At 43.3% G+C, this 19922-nt stretch overlaps 1 protein-coding gene across 1 annotated transcript in view; it reads right to left on the bottom strand.

Annotated features, from left to right (window-relative positions):
• KIZ (kizuna centrosomal protein) overlaps positions 1–19922 on the bottom strand; it is a 48521-nt gene that overhangs the window by 15364 nt on the left and 13235 nt on the right. The window contains exons 5-10 of the mRNA XM_084283382.1: positions 17023–17593; positions 14093–14306; positions 9393–9551; positions 8711–8879; positions 5223–5385; positions 4163–4228 (exon numbers count right to left, since the gene is read on the bottom strand). Of these exons, the coding sequence (XP_084139508.1) occupies positions 4163–4228; positions 5223–5385; positions 8711–8879; positions 9393–9551; positions 14093–14306; positions 17023–17593 (1342 nt within the window). The remainder of the gene's footprint in view (positions 1–4162; positions 4229–5222; positions 5386–8710; positions 8880–9392; positions 9552–14092; positions 14307–17022; positions 17594–19922) is intronic.

Raw genomic sequence — 19922 nt, 5'->3', positions numbered from 1 at the left:
TCACATTCAGAAGTGCTGGTCAGTCTGGGCTGCCACACTGCTAGCTGTGGCACGAAAATAGGGAACTAACAAATCTGAACAGCCTCCTCCACCACATTAACACTAATTACTGCACTTGCTGATCATCCACAAAGAGCCATCTGGGATTAAACGTGGGAAATCAGCTGCCGTGCCACTGCCAGAACACAAACAGCAACTGTGCACACCTCTGCCTTGGGACCAGAGGTTTGAGTCATCCGTACACAGGCTTTTATATGTGATTTCTCCTGCAATAAAGCAGAAAACAGGTACAGGGAGAGGATAAGGGCTACCTGCACATCCAATGGGAGGATGTGCTCTTCTGATAGAAGGATGCAATAGAGGGATGAGCATATAGATGAAAGATCTCCAAATTAAGAGCTGAGCAGAACAGAGCAGGAGCCAGTATCCAGAAATAGGTCAAATACCAACAAATATTCCCCTTTCCTTTGAAGGAAGAAAAGAATGCTCTTAGCATAATAGTACACCAAGACACGATGCTGCCCTCTCAAGAGCAGAGAAGTCTGATGACCAAAGGACTCAGGGAATCCCAGTGAAGCACACCATCCCAGTGAGAACACTTAGCTAAAAGTCGCTGCCCCATTTAAAGAGAGACCAAGATCTTTCACACTGAATTTGCAACCAAAAAAGGACTTGGATGTCTTTCCAAAACTTCTTCATGTTAAGCAATGTAAAATATCACCCACTGGAGAATGTAACTTGAACTAATTTAAACAAAATGTGCAGTTTTACATTGTCCCAGTGTACTTCTGTCAGATTACAACAAACCAACAGTTATTAATTATGTACAGGTTACCTGTACCCCCCCCCCAACAGTAGTTTCTAGTGGATTTATATCAAATGAAGCAAAAAGTAGGGTAGACTTATTAATGACTTTATTAGCACACTCCGAGCAGAACCTTAGGAACCTTTTAATTTCAAACTCAAAGTACGAAGGATGCTTGGCCATAGGCAAAGTGTTGGCAGGATTATTGGCTTATTAAGGGTGACCAAAAAAGGAAAACAGAATTGGATTTGTGCCCTTTCATAGCTTTTTACACTATATAAAGTTTTTTTGTTTTATTAATTCTTAGGAAGGTTTTTCTTCCTTGTTTCTAAGGAAGATTTTCTACTTCGAAAGGAGATGGCACATGATATCCAAGGCATTATGAAAGCCTGATGAGTAGAGAAGTAATGCCATTTTTATTCTAATGCTTTCAACTATAGCATCTATTTAAATCAAATACATAAATGAAGGGTATGGAGACAATCTGCTTTTGTTAAAGATTTAACAAGCCTGCCCCTTCAATAAAACCAGCAGTTTCCTACTCACGAGACTTTTAAAGTCATCCGCAAAACCAAAAAAAAAGATTTTCTTTTTTTTAATCTCCCATTATTCACCTATCTCAGAAATAGCAAAAAAGTCGAACACTTAATTTCTTCTACATGTCTTCCCAAGATAAAAAAAAACAAAGCATCCAGGAAGAGAACTAAAATGAACCCACATATAGTCCTCTATTCTCTCAGAGCCTTGTAAAAATGAGGTTGCTATTAATGAAATCTCAAGCTCTCCCCTCTATGGGTGATACCAATAGCCTTACTTAAGCTGAGTGGTAGCTTACACAAAATAAAATCCTTTTAAGGTCACTTAGCACAACACAGCCTTTTGCAAGGTGCCAGACTTCACATGGGAATAGAAGAAAAGGGCAGACCCCACCCAGCACTGCTGGGCCAGCCAGACAGAAAACTTTGTGTGGTGCTTTCTTCTGAAATGGAGACTTTGGAAGCTCACCAAAGGCATGGGATGCTCTGACTGCTGCAGAGCCGGTAAAGCATTTTATTGTCAGAAATGGATTAAAATCCCTTCGGTTTCTGCTGGTGATGCATCAGAGGACTCAAGGTGCCCACTCCCTCCTCACACCCCAGCACCCTCCCAGCCAGCCACTTGCCTGTCCTCACAGGACAAGGAGACACTCACGGCCCTGCAGCTTTCCCATCACAGACAGCTGCCCATTTCCCCTAACTAGAATGTCAGTGAAAAATAGTTGTACAACAAAACGGTCATGTATTTAACTGACATTAAATATCAGCCTATCTAAAAAAAAAAGAAAACCAAACCCTCTAAAAAGTCATTTGAGCCCAAAAAGCAAGGTGCAGATATACTGCCACTATTTTGGGCACTGAACAATTTCAATACTCCAAGGCTAGCCTGCAGCATGTAATGATGAGCAAAAAGCAAAGAGTGACAGGCTGGAATAGCAAGGAGCCAGAAGAGAATGAGAAGCCTGGAGAAGATCATGGACTGAAGATGAATCACAGCTGAAAGGAGGACCTTGCTTTCAAGTGAGATATGAAAAGCCTCACCCTTAGACACAATGAGAACGCAGGCCACTGCAAACATGCTGCAATAACAGTAGTAAATAAAAATCCTTTCCTTCTGAATCTGCTTTAACTTCAGTTACTGTTCTTGGTGTTCTAATCTGAAGTACGATTTTCTCAGCATTTTTACAAATGGGAAGTATCAGTATTTGCAGGTCCATTTGGTGAGAAAGCTAAGGGAGAGGTAAGGGAAAGGGGATGTACACGCAGTTCAGCTTTTGACTAGCTGCAACCCAGATCAGGAGCCAGCACACCATCCAGTTCCCCAGCAGGAAAACTGCAATGGACTACTCTGACACATTTGTGACACATTTGTACACAAAATCTGCCAGGCTTCATAGCTAAAAAGAGTCCTGATATATTCTAAAATCCAGCATGGGTGAGAAGCAAACTAGAAGCCTTGGGAACTCTAGATATTCAAGAGCTCACATTCTCCTTACAAAAAAAAAACAAAACAAAACAAAACAACAACAACAACAACAAATTAAGAAAATCCATGACGTCACTAGTTGGAGGAAGGCGCCATTCTTTACATCATTCTGGTCAATACTGTCTACAGATTATGGTGCTTGAACTGCAATCCTCAGATCTGAATCCTTTTAAATTACAAAGAAAATTAAACCTATCGCAAAATCTGCAAAGTTTTAGATAAATGTTTTTCATGAAATAAATCACACTTGTCATTTGAAAATTCAAGTGGTTTGTAATTTGTGTGCTTTTAATTCGTCTGAAAAAATATCAGTGCAGCTTACATTCTGAAATACATTGCTGTGTGCAAGTGAAGGACATTTTAAGCAGCAGGAAAAAAGGAAAGCATTCTACTCTCAAAACCTCAAAAAAAAATCTAACTTATGTGGCTAACATCAGAATATTAATGCTGCAGTGTAATTTGGGAATACAGGAAGCAAATTTTTATATTTCACCTGCAAATTAGGCTCAAAAAGCAGCAGAGGAAAATCTCCATAGAGAAATGAATTGCACTCAAAGACAGGCTATTTTTAAGCCGTAAAAGAGCAGACAAGAACAGCAAATGCAACAGATGCCCTCGCACCTTTTTGTCAGAGTACACACCTGCATAAATAAATATTTAGCCAAACATCAAAATTTATAATGAAGCAGCCCACCACCAAATCAGGCAAAAGAAAATTGAGACTTATTGCAAAGAGCTCTGCCCTGAATACTAATGCATTATTGATACTTCACAACTGAAAAGCAACAGCATCACAGGATCCTAAGCAAGCCTAATGCATCTGCTGCAGGGAGATCTGAACACGGTTTGATAAAACCTGATTGCTAAAAATTTGGTGTTATCAGTCAGCTTTTGTAACAGAGGCAAAAGCACAGCTTACTGTCTAGCGGGATTTTTCCCTGCGCTTATTCTAATGATACACATTCAATTACTAGAGAAAGGAAAAGAATCAAATCAGAAACATCTGTAGTTTGCCATATAATTACTGGATCTTCCCCACAGAGACTGACCTTTGTAACACTGATACTAGGACCTGAAAGGCTAAATGACGGGATATTCACATGGTTTAAATGTGTAACATGATTACAAGGAATTAAATAGGCACTGTTATTTTCCATCTTGGTTTACATTAACATGAGTGTGTACTTTATGATCCTGCATTTAATCTTTGTGCTCGGTATGTAATAGCTGAATTTACTCACTATTAGTGGACCCAAGCCCCTAAAATGCCATATTTTGATTATATAATAAAGTCGAATACTGCATTTGAGGTTAATACGCAGCCATTACTTTTACCTGTAATAGGAATCTTTTTTACCACGCTTTCTTCCTGGCTCTCATCTTCACACCAGCTTGTGACTTCTGTATGTGAACACACCATAATGAAACACATTTCAAAGTGGTGGCGATCAGACTGGTTTGTTTTCTTTTAAGCCCTACTCCCTTTAATTTCTCACTTTTGTTATCTCTTGTTTATTGATCTAAACTATCCATTACCGTTCTTAAAAGAGGCGCCTACTGTGAACTTTACTCGAATGCAGCGCTGCTGTGCCTCTGTAGCTCCCAGAGAAAAAGGAAAAGCTAACCAAATGTCTTAAATAATTTAAGACCCAATGGGATTTCAGAAACAAACAGCCAACAGTAATTCTGCGATCTTGTCCAGAAGCCCGACAGCGACAGCATAGATCATACCAACCACTGAAAATTAGTTTAAATCAAAGTCCCCATCTCCTCTGCAGATAAAAGTGGCATGGATTTAGAAGGCCTAAATCAGTTTGTTTACATTTGCTGTGTAAAGAGCATTGCAACTTAATTGCCCGTCTCTTCTGGACTTTGATGTAAGGGATGCTATGAGAGCAGGCTGAGCAAGTTGCTGTCGCCAGTTATTACACTGAACTAATCTATTACTTCCTTATCTAAAGAAATTAACTGGATTTTCACTAACATCCACCTTTTAGGCTCTGAAATGGCACTGCACACCTTTCTTAGCATCAACACTCCTACTTTGGAAAATATGTTCTGCAGTCTGGCTTCATAAAAAAACACAGCTAAGATATCACACAATTTCTAAACAAACATTTTAAAAATATGTATATGCATATAGATCCTGTTTCAATAATTACCACAATATCCAGTCTTCTACAGAAAGAAAACAGTCACAACAGGTAGCATTCATTTTAAGAAGTAACAAGAGTGACGAACAACATTGCAATGTTTCGGAAAAATCACATTAATATATTTGTAATTTGCCCGTAGGTGTAACCGTCCCCAGCAGATTTGGATAACACATTTGTACCTTGCAGCAGAGCACAGCAGTAACTTGGAGCACAGAGGCAGACCTTTTAGCACTTGTTACCTTGCTTTCCTGTGCCATCAAGCTGGGGAGCGTGTTTTGCCTGCTTTATTTCCCCACCATCATTTGGGATCGATGGCAAGCTGTAAGATGATTCATTACTCTGAATAGATGACCTATCTCCACACCCTTCTTCTGGAAGGACCTCTCTCAACAGCGGTGGAGCCTGCAGCATTAAAAAAAATAAAAATAACCGCAGCCCTATTATCCTGAGTCTCCAGCAGCAGCATTTTCCAACATACATTTAGGCTAATCTATACTTCACAGAGTAATCTGTTTCCAGTGTATTTCTGTTAGATGTTGAATTACCTCTGAGTTAAATCAGTGCTAGCCCAGCAATTGCATTCTGCCTTCAAGTAACACAAACTTTGAATTATTCTTTTAACCGCTATGTTTTCCGGAAACTGTTCTTATTTTGTGCCTTATGCATTTACTGTAAGCAAAATGTAAGAATGGATGGCACATGCTACAACAGCAATAGAACAACAAAAAAAAAAGTCTTTCCTTCTCCATTTCAGGCACAGCAAAAAGGCAAATTAACACATATTGTCAGCAATAGCTGCAACAAAACATCACTGAGGTAAGTGAATCTGAAGCCAAAGAACCTGACCCATCACTGGCTTCCTTCGGGCTCAATTCAGAATTTAGTCTGTATTATTACTACACATTTATCAAGTTTATTCTCTCGTCTGCATGTGCAGATCCCTGTAGCAGCACTATTTTGACCTCTGTTAATGAAACATTACTTTCAATGATGAAAACATTAGATGGGAAGCAGACTTCTTTATAAGGAGCTGAGTTTAGTGTAAACATAGTGAAGTTAAAAGCTAGCTTTTTTTTTAAAAAAAAAAAAAAAAAAAAAAGCATTTCTTCAGCTGTCATCCAAGTCTGTTGCTTTATCAGACTCTAAGAGCAGAAGAAAACATTCTTTCTGTCATTTATTATTCCACAAGGAGCAGCAAAGGCTTTGGGGGCATCTTTCCTTTCTTTCATTTTTTATTTTATTTTTTTTAAACTTGTAGGGCATTCTTTTGTTTTTATTGTGTCACAAAGCATGGATTTGACTCTACAAGTCTTTTTTTTTTTAAACTCTAATCACCTTATTATTAAATTAGCTATTAAATACTAAGTAAGTCAGCACCTCAGAGATAATCCCAACTTTTGTAACTTAATTTATTTATGCTTACCTAAGAGACTGAAGTGACTTCAAGTCCAAAACCATTTTGGACTCTCAACAAGATTTCACCGCCTCCTTTCTTCAATCACATATTTATTTGGGAGCCCTGAATGGCAACTTTTTGAGTCTCAAGCAAGTAACTTTAACAGATATATTGTTGTGTTTTGGTTCCCCCCCCCCCCCCCCCCCCTACTGAATTTACACAGGGGAAGACTCCACACAAAAACAAGGAAAGCAAGCTGCTACTTCAGCAGCAAAAAACAGGGATTTTATGTCTCCTTTTCTGAATATAATGAAACCCTTTAATTATTGGTAGGATGGGGATGTCTTTACCATGAGAATTCATTGCCATTTAGCAGCATCTCTCTGCTAATTTCTCTGGAAGAACTCCGAGGAAGCCAGCTCGCTGTGGCTGTCCCACATGAGCCGGACTCACCCAAAATTCAAGATCTGAAGTCACAAATGATTAAGATCCCCAGGTACAGATGGCTAATGGAGTTCATAACTACATTACATACATCTTCATGGTAAAGCAACTGTTCCTGCACATAATAAAAATATTATAAAGATATAAATATATATATATATATAGTAATTTATATAGCTACTGTTCTGTGCAGCCTGCTTGGAAGTCAGGTGTTTCAAAGCATAAAATGAATCCTGGGATTACATTCAGGTGAATGGATTCTTTTAAATGGAAAAATAAGAGTTAAATGCATATACGTAGGCCACAGTAAAAAGTAGCAATAAGCAGATTGTTACTGCTTATATTCACCCATAAAGCCAGCGTTATGGAGATTTGACTTGATACAAATTTTTACATACAATCATAAATTTATGTACAGTATTTATCTGCCACCAGTGCAAGGACACATTCCTTGTTCATCTTTTTAATAGGCTGAATGTTTTAAGGCAGAATACAATCCACAGACAGAAAAAAGTTACCTTGGCTATCAATGAAAGTGTATAATTAAACAAAACATTTCATTATCCTTATTTCTATCAAATATTAAAACCAAAATATAGCCTAAACTGCTTTCTAATTTCCCATTAAAAATTAGAGGGGAAAGAACTTTAACAAATATTTTTGCTCTGGCAGTATTACATATATGTTCATACATGCATATGTACGTGTGCATACACTTTTTCCTTTCTTTCCCTGTCATTTACACATAAGGAAAAATAACTCCTACAAAATTTGTAGAGTTTGCTTATAATCTTTCACATTAAAGTTTAAAAAGGACAAAGATGCTGTTATCTGTAAAATCTGCTGCATATTTAGCATACCAGACAATTCAGGGTTTTTTTTTTTTTTAAAAGGAAAAAAAAACACTATCATGCTTGATAAAAAGCTATTAAGTCACAGAGAAAGACAGATAATTAAGCCTTGTGATAAACTTGCACCACAGCAAGCATGAGCTTCTTTAGCTTCTTTAAATCAGTAACAGATCTGAAGGGTAGAGCAGGCACCTCTGAAGACCTCAGAGGGCTGCTTGCTCCACGGGGCAATACGCTGCACCTACGCCTGTGTCCTGAGACACATGGAAAGTCTGTTCTCTCCTTACCCACCTTCTAGCAATTCCAAGGGCTGATAAATGAGCACTAATTGCTCGTCCTTCCCCAGGACCCAGGTACTGGGTACTGTTAGAAGCGCAGACAGGGCCTGCTGCACTTTAACAGTGCAATTTAGTCCTTTGGCACTGTTGATTTTGACATTATGTTGTTCTTACAGGATACTAAAATGCCCACTTTGACTGATGTCAACTAGAAGAAAGCATGCTAAAGGGGACAGAGATCCTGAGAAACAACAACTTCTGGTCATGCATTTTGTGGTTACTTGGTTCTTCAGTGCCCCCATGGCCTCCAGTACCTCATTTTCTGTGGAATTCAGGTTTCTCTTCCAAACACAGAAAGAGCAAGACAGGAAAAAGTCAAATACATCCTGTGAATTACAAGAATAGCAGCAGAAGAACATCCTACCCTAAGAAATACCTGTTTTTAGCAGTGTCTCCATTTCACTCTGCCTACAATAAGGCCAGCACACTGGGGGAAGACCCACTAATCACTGCACCATTGCATGATTCCCTCTTTAACAACCCCAGGCAGGGAAAAGAGTGAGCATTTACCAAACTTGCCAAGTGCACCGGAAAACCCCAGCACCTGTTACCACAGACGTGCAGCATGCTACAAGTGACGCTAAGCTGTGGGAATTTTCTCTAACAAACAGCCATTGGGAGCTCGGTGCAGCCCAACTGTGGTGAGCAGCAGCTGCAAGTGACCTGAGCCAAACAGACGGACGGACACCAAAACCAACCTGGTCATCTGGCACTTCCTTCCCCGAAACCAGCAGGTTTTCAAACATCGCCACCACCTCTTCGGCAAGCAGACAGCAGTGCCCTGCCACAAACGACATGGGGTTTCTCAGGGGAGCCTGCAGTACATCCTGTACATCCAGTACATCCACATCCTGTGGCAGGTCTGCCCTAGGGAATACAACCAAAGGCAAGGCTCAGAGCCTACGGTGCTCAGATGGGAGCTACCCTGCCTGTCTGCTTGCTTGGGGCTGGCGGGGCAGGTCAGTATGCAGTAAGAAAATGTGCAACCCCTTTTGCCCTTAACTCACAGCATACACTTCCTTATTTTTGCTTGTAAAAGCATCAAAAGCAAATAAGTCACTTTTGACTTGGACGAACTGTGGCAAGCCAGGTCAGGCAAAGGCAGCCATCAGGAACAATAACACACAGAACTCAAAGGCACATCTGCCCTGGAAGGAATGCTAGGCAGTTACAGAGTCCTCCTCAGTACTAAGAGGTGCCTGATCCTGCCAACACTCCAGTGTTGCTTAACGCAGGGGACTAGGTAAGTAACAAAGAATGGAAAATGTTTTCATTGCTGTACTAAAGAGACCTCTAATTTGTCCTTGTGGCATACACACAGGAAAGAAGGAAGTGGGAAGAAGGATGCCAGTCCCCCAGGGAAGGCTGGTCCCCACGTACCTGCTCTGCTCCCCAACCCCACGGGCAGCACACAGTATGTTCCCAGGGAGGGGGTGGCCACCCCGCAGGCTCTGCAGTAACGCCTTTGGCTGATGACAGGGAGCTGCTTCTCCAGCTTCAAGGTCATCTTCTTTCAGGCTGCTGGCCTGACTATAAAAGCTGCAAAATAAAGCAGGTGTGATGTGAGGTATTTATTTGAAGATCAGAGAGACAGCCAGAAGAGGGGTGGATGCAAGGCCTGTCATATAGCCCTTGGCTAATGGGATAACCAGTGGGACAGCCAAAAGCAGCATGCCCATGACCAGGTCTTTGCAAGGGTTTGGTTATGCAAACAATGAGGGTAGAAACATCATGACAAGTTAAAGCTGAAATGGCACCTTGCATCTGCTCTGGCCAAATCAACTGTGATATTGAAACCCATTCCTAACGGCGGGCTGCGTGGCCAAGTCCTGTAAACCCTTCCTTGTAACTCCCCAGAAATCCTCCAACAACTAAGTGTTTATGAAAATCCTAGCTTAAGAAGGCTGACATTTAATTTTAAGTAAAACCACAAAGCTCCTCCCAGCTCTTGCAATTAGGAGCCCGTTGCCATTGAGTGACAGTCTGGGTTATCTGGTCCCGCTTTTGTTAACATAAGGGGTTTGGTGACTTTTTCCTCCTTTAAGAAAGGTTTTTTCTAGTTGTTATTCTGTACCCCAGCAGAGCATTATTAGCCACTTTAAGCGGACGGTCTCCTTCATGGAAACATGTTTTTATTTCACAGGCATGATCTGCAAAGCAGGGCTGCAAAAGGCAATGAGTTTAGGCACAAGCATTTGTTAAAATAATTGGGTACACAATTCTGAGTGCCATGTTTCAGCTCAATGATGACACTGAAGCCACGAAAGCACAGGGAGGCTTCCCAGGTGCTTGCTTGCAGGTCCCCACTGCTCTGTGAGCTGGCCACATGCAACCGTGAGCATGAAGAGGCCAGCTCTGATAGGCAGCTCCTGCAGAGCTCAATCTGCACTGTGCATGTCACCAGCAGCAAGATGCCCATGATTGCTGTGGGTGGGTGAGCAGCAGAGCGACCAGGAATGAGCTACAGGGTGCCGGGTGCCGACAGGGCTTGCAGGAACCTGTCGGGGACATTTTAAACACATTTCTGTCAAGCAAGTTATAAAAATAAACACCTTCGCTTAGCTCTTCAAAGCAGCAAAGCACAGGTGATAGGCTCTGAAGAAAGAAAAAAAGTTGCCAGCCCCCAGCAAAGCTTTCCTATTTGCATCCACATTCCCTTTTGTGTACAGAGGCTCACAGCTTTCAAAAGAAACTGTATTTTAGAGGCCAGTTCTAGGAAAAGCCTGGGCATGGGAGAGCTGCAGACAAACTGGCCTCCCCGCAAACCAGGGACTGGTGGGACAAGGCACAATAAGCACACGCAGCAAACTATGTCCTGCAGCTCAACAACAAACAACAGCTAGCTTTGCCTTCATTGCAAATCCTGATTAAAAAAAAAACAGCTTTTTTTTTTTTAGACTGAAGTCTTTTCTGCACATTCTTCTTATTCCCAGCTGAGGAGCCAGCCAGCTCTTGCATCCCTAGCCTTTTCTCTCCAGCTGTTGGGAAATGTAAATATCTCAAAGTCAAAAAGAATATGCCAAAAAGGAAAGAACGCCTGAGAAAAATGGTCAGTGTAATAACAATGTAAATTATGAGGTGGTTTCAAAAGGTTGAAAGAGATCAGCTTGATTTTTTGAACCAAGTTTTCTTTGATGCATTGTAAAAAAGCACACAAAACTGGGAAAGGCAATATGCCACCTTGGGAAATATTCTCTGCTTTCCTAAAACTCTGCTATTTTCCTTAGATGGCCAGATGCCAGCTTCTTCCTCCCGGCATTTTCTGCAGCACTCCCGTTCACTGCCCAGGACAGCAGCGCCGAGGCGCTGCATCAGAACCGGGTCTCCTCACCCTGAAACAAAGCAGGCAAAGCCTTTAGGGGTACAGTGGCTGCTCGCCCCGCAGCCAGGCTGCCCGCTTTGTGTGGCACTTTCCAGCCCAGGTCTCCACCAGCCCACAGGGCCTGTCCACATAAACAGGTTTTTGTGAGGAAGCTGCTATTTACACAGCCAACCTTGCTTTACCAACTGAAAAACACTCTGCGCCACAGCTCGCGTTATGTTTGCAATTATGCTAAGATATACCAAAGTTTTGTTTTCCATCAGACTGTTTGGCAACAGTGAGCATTTGAGTAGGAGCTGCCCTGCATTGCATCGAGTTTCCTAGACATTTGATCAGCAAAACAATACCAGGGAGATAGCATATGCAGTTAAACAGTGCTTTTTCTTCCCCCAAAGTCTTACAAAACCTGTATTTCAGTGGCTGGCTCGTTTCCTATTGTCTCCCTCCCCCTGGGTGGTCCTTCCAGGGTGCCACTCGAGAGGGATACAATAATAAAAAGGGAAGGGGAAGGAAGGGACACCAACATAAAGAAAAAACAAAATGTATGACAATCTGCAGCAGGCTACGGATCAGAGGTCAGCAAACAAGAGGTCCTTCTCTTTTACAGGTTGCTTCCTGGAAACAGTCTGATTAAGCTGACAGCTTGAATTATGTGTTACATTTTGTAATGCACAATCCATCTGTGCTAAGCCCTCTTCAATGCAGCTGAAGCAGCACAGGCATAAGCTCTGCCTTTCTCCACCCCTTCAACACCAGCCTTAAAATAGCCATCATCTTTCCACGCACTAATTCTCAGAGACCCTTTCCCCCCCCTCCCGCTCCCCATTTTTAAGCCCTTGAATAAAGCACTGGGTGCCCTGAGGAATTCCAAAAGGACAGAGAGGCAGCAGGGTAGGTGCCTGCCACAGGGAGAGTTGGGGGCAGCCCCAGCAAGTCCCCTGGAAGACCTGTGCCTGCCAGGCACCACGGGCTGGAGCAGAGGGCACCAGCTGGGAGAGGCGTGCATGCAGCCTCCAGTCAAGCACACCTGCCCCGCAGCGCCCTGACACAGCCGTGATTCAGCAGAAGCCCCATCCTCAGTGACTATGACAGCAGTTGCATCACCCCACTGTGGGCTGTGACCCAGCCTCAGAGACTGCCCTAGGAGACCCTTCCCAGCAAGGTCACCTCTCCTTGGCCACCTGACAGCATTATCATGAGATCACTGTTTTTCCACCTGGAAAAGGCAGGCTGAAACTAGACTGGAAAGAAACAGGTTAATTCTGAAGTAAAATACAACATACAAACACTTCTTCTGGGGGAACAAGGTTTTTTTTTTTTTTTTCCAAACAAGAGCTCAGTTAAAGTGATGTCTCTAAAGTAAGGAAAGAAAGAAACTTTCACCCAAAACCTAAAACATAGGACTTCCTATCTTGGAAGAAGGATTTTGCCTGCTGAGTGAGCATTGACCTCAAAACTGCCTGCATAGTTTGCTATTTATGTAATTGAAGTTCACCTGCTAATTACTGGGAAAGTTTCTCCAAGACTTTCAGCTCATGAATTATTTTGCGGGACTCAGGAACATGCACTGAATTTTGAGTACATTGGAGAGATGGACTTTAAAAACAATTGGTTATCAATTCAATAATGTAGAGGCTACGTATCGCTCCACAGCATCTTCCATGCCTGACATTTCTGAAATTTTATCTGCATTTTAGTCTTCAGGTAAAAAAAATTAAAATTTCTATCTCTTCTGCAGAAACACACAGCAGTGGAGATCACACTTGTATGGCCTTGAGAAACAGGTATTCAACTCAACATAATGTGAGAGGAAACATTTACAATCTGATTTTAGTCATGCTCCAGAGATAATGCAAACAGTGAAACCTTTCTTATAATTTAGCTGGGCTTCAAGAGCATTGCATAATATTTTCATCAGTTCATGAACAACTAGGCATCACTAGCATCTACAGAGAGAGAACAAAAGGTTAAATTACCACCGCTCAGCTATGACTTCTCCAGCAAAGGCAAGCACTCTATGCAACTTCCCTGCAAAGTGTTATGATTAACAGGTGTTATACAAAAGAAAAACTGTAAAAGCTATTTAGATGTAAATTAGATGATGTTTCTATAGCAAGCAACAGTCTGATGCAAATGTGAAATGGTGAGGTTACATAAGTGTATATTGGTGCCTATTAGCTTCTGCTCTAATGGCATTTATTAAAAAACAGACTGATACTGAAATCAGCTCCTAATACATTGTAAACATGGATACAGGAAGAACAAATGTGCTAAACAGATCAAGATACAAACAAACAGGGAAAAAAACACTGCAAAAAAATATTTCCTCACCCTCCACAGGTGAGCATGCTGTTTTCCTCCATATGTGTTCCCTCTCCAGCCCACAGCCACCCCTCATTCAGCCTGCAGGCCTCCAAGCAAGCCCTGCACCACGACAGCCACTTCAACTGGGCACATCTCACATATGAGTGGGGCCAGCCCAAAGGCAAGGAAGCCCAGCACCAGTGGCATACAAGGTGAGGGAGGTACATGAGCTGGTAGCAAAGCCTTCACTATTTCTGTTGTGGTCAGGAAAAGCAGCGTGCAAAGAGTGATTATTGCCTTCAGGGCACAAGACGCAGCGATGCCAGCAGTGGCACAGCTCTGTTGGGGCACAGCAAGGGAGCAGAACCAGCTGTCCTCTGTAGCTTGGAAAGACATCTGGGGACACCTCTGTGACAGGTACTGCCCCGCTGGGCTAGGGATCGCAAGGACATACCCATCTGCTGCCAGGCTGCCCAGGGGCTCTTCTTCTGCTGCACAGGGGCTGGATGGCTGTGGAGAGAATACCTCTGCAGGGTGGGTGCCTCCAGCCCATGTCCTGTTCCCTGCTGCCATCAGCATCCCCTTGCCTGCACACACCAGGGGCTCGCTGCTGCTGTCCTCACTCACTGCCTGTGATGGTTGCCCATTACTCAGGCCATCCTGGGGTCCTGCAGAACAGTAACCACCACAAAAAAAAAAAAAGTTACTCCCAAAACATTAGCAGGACCAAAGAATGAGTCGTGGTGCATGGGATTAAGCCAGGATGAGCCACCCGGTGCATTCTCCAATCTCACTTGCAGACATGAGCAAGCACCCCTCTTGCCTTTGCTTTGCTTTCAGGCTTTCCATGCCCTCTCCCCACATTCCGTGTCCTTCTGCACTTCCCTCACAAGGGGGAGTTTGGGGAGGCCCTGGCTGCACTCCCAGCTTAGATTTGCAACTGGAGGCAGCTGGGAGAGATGCCCAGTACCAGCCAAAAGGAGCCCTGCCATGAAGACCATCTACCTCCCAAAACTGCATCTGGAAAAGAAAATAAAGAAGTTTTTTTAAAAAAAAAAAAAAAAACTTATTGAGAAAGCTTCAAAAAAGCTTTTCTTGGGGGGCCAAGGGGGGGAGGGGGGAATGCACCTGAAGAGGCTTCTTTCACAGTTTTTTTAAACCTTGCAGAAGAAATGCCTGCCCAGAGGCTTTTAAATTCAGCACGTTAATTACCTTTTCTAAAGAGGGAGAATACAGGGCTGACTCATGTGCCAAGAAAGAAAAAAACACACCTACTTTTTAAAAAACACCAAAACTGAATGGACCAACAATTGTTGGAATAAATTAGCATTGGTCACAGAAATTCCCAGTTCTCCATTAAGTTCACCATGGGTTTGAGTTAAGCAGTATCCATGCAGCTGCTTATGGTACAGCATATCCAGCTTTTTGCTCAGCTTAGGCCCAAATTATGGAGGGCTGTGATAAACAGCAGCCGATACCAGGACCTCCTCTCCTTGCACAAAGCCTGGCACATGTTGCTCCTGCTATGCAGAGTGGAGCCAATCGCCTTCTGCTCCCCTCACTTGCAGCACAAAGGGCCAACTTTCAGGAGCTGGAAGACTATGCTGTACAAATCCAAACCTGGCTGACATCAGCCCGCTCGCTCTGCAGCACGCGCTTGGCAGCAGACCTAGCGAGCCCTGTAGGCAGCCCAAAGGGATCACCATGCTGTGACAAAATGTCCATTTTAATTTCAAACCCAGCTGCATGGTTTCTCTGAAGGCAGAGGTACCCCACTGCCGAAATTAAAGGAGCACTCCTTTTCCAGCCACACAGCACTGACCCCTTGCACTGTCCTTTGGGCAGCACAGAGCTGCCAGGAGAGCCCTGGGACCATCCATCCCCCCCAACTCCAGCTGGAACAGCCTCTCACAGCAGCACAGAAGTGGAAGGTGTGCCAGGTGAAAGAAAATCAGAGGCAAATAGATTTCTATGGGAAAGAAAAAGCTATAGGGAGGGGGAGAAAAAGAGCAAGTAGTACAGAAGATCATCAGAAAATGGGGATGGCAGCTTTCATCTATACAGAAAGCCATAAGCATTACAGGAGAGCTGGAGTCCCTGCATCACTAGGGTTGCCAACAGTTCCCATTAAAAAGCTCCATTTTAGCTATTCTTATGCAGCTTGGAAAACTAGTTTAAGTCAAAAATCACTATGTTAACTGGCAGGGCACGGCATTTCTTCCAGGTCTTAAAAATGGAAGAAACTGTTCCTTGGAGACAAATCTTTGTCACCGCAACTTCAAAAACAAGTCTGTTAGCTAACTTCAGAATAAGCAACCAAGCCAGTAAAAACAGGAGAGAACACATTTTGTCTTGACAAAAAAATAAAAAAAAAAAGGTGAGAAGTTGGGAAGCAGCCTTCAAGAGGAAGCACAGTCTTTCATCCCTGTGTGAGAACATCCCAGCTGGAGAACCTGCATCACATCTCTCAAGAAAGCATGAAACAAGTAATAGTTAATCCAGCCTAATTCATGAGAATGCTGGTTCTTGATCTACATTTCCAAATCTCATTTTCAGAAATGGATGAGCTATTCTGCACAGGCATTTGAAGGAGAAGGAAATCAACCTGAAAGAGAAGTCACCTATGCTGCCAGTGAAATATGTTGACATTAAGACTCCTAAAATGAGGCTCAAACTACTTCAAGACAACTGTGGTCACAGCAGAGAAAAAAATCTTCCCTTTCTAATAGAGGTTCCATCCCCTAGTTCTCAGGTTAGACTTGACCAAGTCTCACATCTGCTAGAAGAACAGCATGCCACAGATGGATGAAGAGGCTTTATTTTACAGAAGTCATCCAGCTGAGCAGAGTGCATCCAATAGGACCCCTCTAAACTTTGAGGTCCATCTTCAGCAGGCTGCCAGGACAAAGCAGCCTCATAGGAGCCACTGAAAGGGACTGCAGAAGGTCTGGCACTGATGCAAAAAGCCCAGTACAGCTGCTTGCTCTTGATTGTTGCCTTGCACATCCTTCATCCTCCTCCTCCCTTTTGTCTGCTCACAGTGCAGAAAGAAGCCAAAACCCTGAGGGATGGAGCAGAGGATGATCAACAGCCACTCTGCCAACAGAGGTGAGCAAAGCAGAGTAGAAGCATAGAGCTGTCTTGCATCAAAACACCCCAGCTGGAAAGTGAAAAACTGAGTAGCTTCAGCACCCAGTGAGCCTGTGATGAATTGCCTGGGAGTAAATACAGTCAAAAGAAAAAAAAAAAAAAAAGAAAAAAATAAGTGAGAGTGACAGTATACTTCAAGCAAAATACAAGAGGTGTAGGGAAAAAAACAGCAGCCTGGGGCATCTGTTTGCAATACGTGTGCTCCAGCACAGTCGGGCGGAGGCTCCATCATACCTGGGATGCTTTCCTGGTCTTCCTCAGAGATGCTGGGCTCAGGAACAAATGCCACAGGGACAGGCTGCTTGTCTTCTGCACTTGCTACCAGGTGCTCACGGGTCACATCCTCCTCCTCCACTGAGGTGTCACTGTTTAAGTCAGCAGTCCTGCTCTCCACACTTCCTCTATTGGGTGACAGCAAGCAGCATTCAGCAGGATTTCTGTGCTCTGTTAAATTAGTAAGGCTACTGCACATGCTGCTCTCTGCCAATGCCACTCCGGATGTGGTGGGCATTTTCTCCTGCACCAGGACATCTGCCTTCACATCCTGTTTGTCAGCTTTATTCGTACATGGCATGTCACTGCCCACCCGTGGGAAGCATCTGCCTGTCTCATCACTGCTCAGTGCTGCCTGTCTGTGGGAGCAGGGCTCAGGCACAGAGTGGCTCTCAGCAGCATGTGAGGCTTTCTGCTGCATGCTCCAGGCAGCTGACATGTGGCGGCCCATAAAGATTGTTGCTGGGTGATATAAGCCTCTTGACATGGCTGTCCCGGAGTGAATTCCTGCTGGTCTCACAACCCACGGATTCTGGAAGACACAGGTGGAAGACTGCTTAAGGAAACAAGCAGGCAGCATTATATACCTGGAGTTTTTCAAGGATTGCATGGCGGTTTCCTGGAGGAAAAAGTGTCACACAAGAATTTGCTGTACTATTGCTTTGATACAGAGAAAGCGCTTTTTTGTCCATTTGCTTTCAAAGAAACCGAAGGAGTAGACAAAATACTACAACCAGCAAAGGTGAAGCCCCCTGTGCCTAATACAGGCATTCGTTACTTCACCACATCTGAAACTAAGCACATGTCACCCAGAAAAAGTATTTGTAGAAAAATAATTCTTAAAGACATGCTAACATAAGCTGATGGGTGTCATCTCCCACACTGCAGGCATGGTTTCAGCTGCCAGCAAGTTGGAACTTTGTGCACCTTTCTATTGGAACTGCCATAGAGCTGCTGCTGAAATCCCACTGAAGACACAGCTCCTAGCCATTACAACAGCTTCATTTCCTGGGCAACCACCTCCTCCTTTGGTTTAAAGAAAAACCCCATAACGCTAGAAATCCCACTACCCATTTCCTTTTGTTCTCAAGCACCTGTGAAAGCCGAAAGCCATGTGCCCAAACATCCCGGAGATCAGCACCCTCCTGGTGCCATGCCAGCACTTGTGATGCTGGGGGCTGCCCTTCCCAGCAGCACAGCTCTGGAGATGCTCCCTGTCCTGCTGGGGAGTGGAAGCAACAAGAAGCCAGCTCTACAACACCATGGTGTTATAGGCAACGATGCAGACATGACGATAGGAGACGTGGCTCCAAGGCATCCTCCAGAACACACCAGTCCCTTGAATGCAGCCACGGCAGCTGGCTGCCCCACCAGCCTCTCAGCGAGGCACCACCAATGATCCTCCTTGGCCAAGCCAAACTTTAACACTCAGTGCATCTTAGAACTTTTCTGGTTGTTTTTCTACTTGTGTCTGGTGCAGCAATACCATCAGCAGTTGGACCAAAGTCTGAATGGAGGGGCATCCTTCTCCAAGGAGCACTAGCAAGAGAAGTTCCTGGACATACAGCACAGCACAGATGGGTCTTTGAGAATGCAGTAGGATAGGGAGGAGTCCCCAGAGACTCTGAAACCTACATCTGTCTTCATTTGTCTATATATCCAGCTTCACTCACGGTATGTTAACAAAGCAAGGAAGAGTAAGGAAAATCTTTTTCTTCATTGTCTTCTTTGTGTTCTTTCCTCCATTTAATCCACACCAAACAGGAAGAACTACTGAGCTAACACCAAGTAGATGAAATTTTGTTTTCCACAAGAGAACTCAGGCACCAAGTGGAAATATTTCAAATGACACTTTCATCCAAAAACTCTGTTGAACTTGCATAAAATCACTTCCAACAACATAACTACTCTGCTTCCACATTCCAGGGCTTTAATACTTGCTTTTTGCTCTTTGTACGCTTACCCAGTCACAGCAATTTAGAAGGAGTGGCTACCACCACCAGAAGGTCACTGACAGTTTATGCAAAGCCAAAATTTGTTACCGTAATGCCCTTGTTCATACTAAGCACGGCTTGCTTTTCAGCCCCAAATCACAGCAAAGCAATTTACAGTCACCTCCATACCTCTCTTCTCTCTCTTGTTGACTGACCTCTTCCTACCACACAAAGTCAGCTGCCAAACGCAGCTTAAAGGAAACAAAGACATCTTGTCTAGTCCGTGACTGTTTCATTAAAAGGCTCAAATTCCACATAACAAGAAACAGAACAAAAAGCCATGGAGTTATTTTTAAGTAGTAAAGATTTGCTAATGAGATCAAGTTCACAACTTATTCTATCTCCACTACTCTTTGGTTCCTCCTAATTACTTTTGGGGTCTTGGACTTGCTGCTTTAAAATGCAGGTATTTTATGGACTTAGCAGCTCCCGAGTTTAGTGTTCCAAAACAAATGCAATTCAGGTACAAGTGCTTCATAGCACTTAGCAGAAGTACATTGCCAACAAGCTCCTTCTTGTTTACAGAATAAAAATCTCTTCACTGCCTTTGGATTCTCCAAATAACTGTATGACAGATAAGGCTGGCTGAGGTACAACTTTTACCACCAAAAACAAAACAGTAGAAACCTGTAGATAACCTACCTAAAACAGCAAACAAAGTTATCAGTTACTGAATTTCATGGCACTCAGACAGGAGCTAAGTGAACCCTCTCACAAAGCACACTTATAGGCCTCTTTTCAGTTGTGGAGTGGAGGGAATGCATGCAGGCTCCCCACTTGCTCCTCCACTAACAATCTTTATTATTATTAAAGTGCTTTGAAGAGAACAAAGTCCCTTCCATTAGGCCTTGTAAGAGGGCATCGTCT

Source organism: Netta rufina (assembly GCF_964035555.1).
Source record: "Netta rufina genome assembly, chromosome: 3".
Classification (NCBI taxonomy): Eukaryota; Metazoa; Chordata; class Aves; order Anseriformes; family Anatidae; genus Netta; species Netta rufina.
This window is presented reverse-complemented; position numbering and strand designations above follow the sequence as displayed.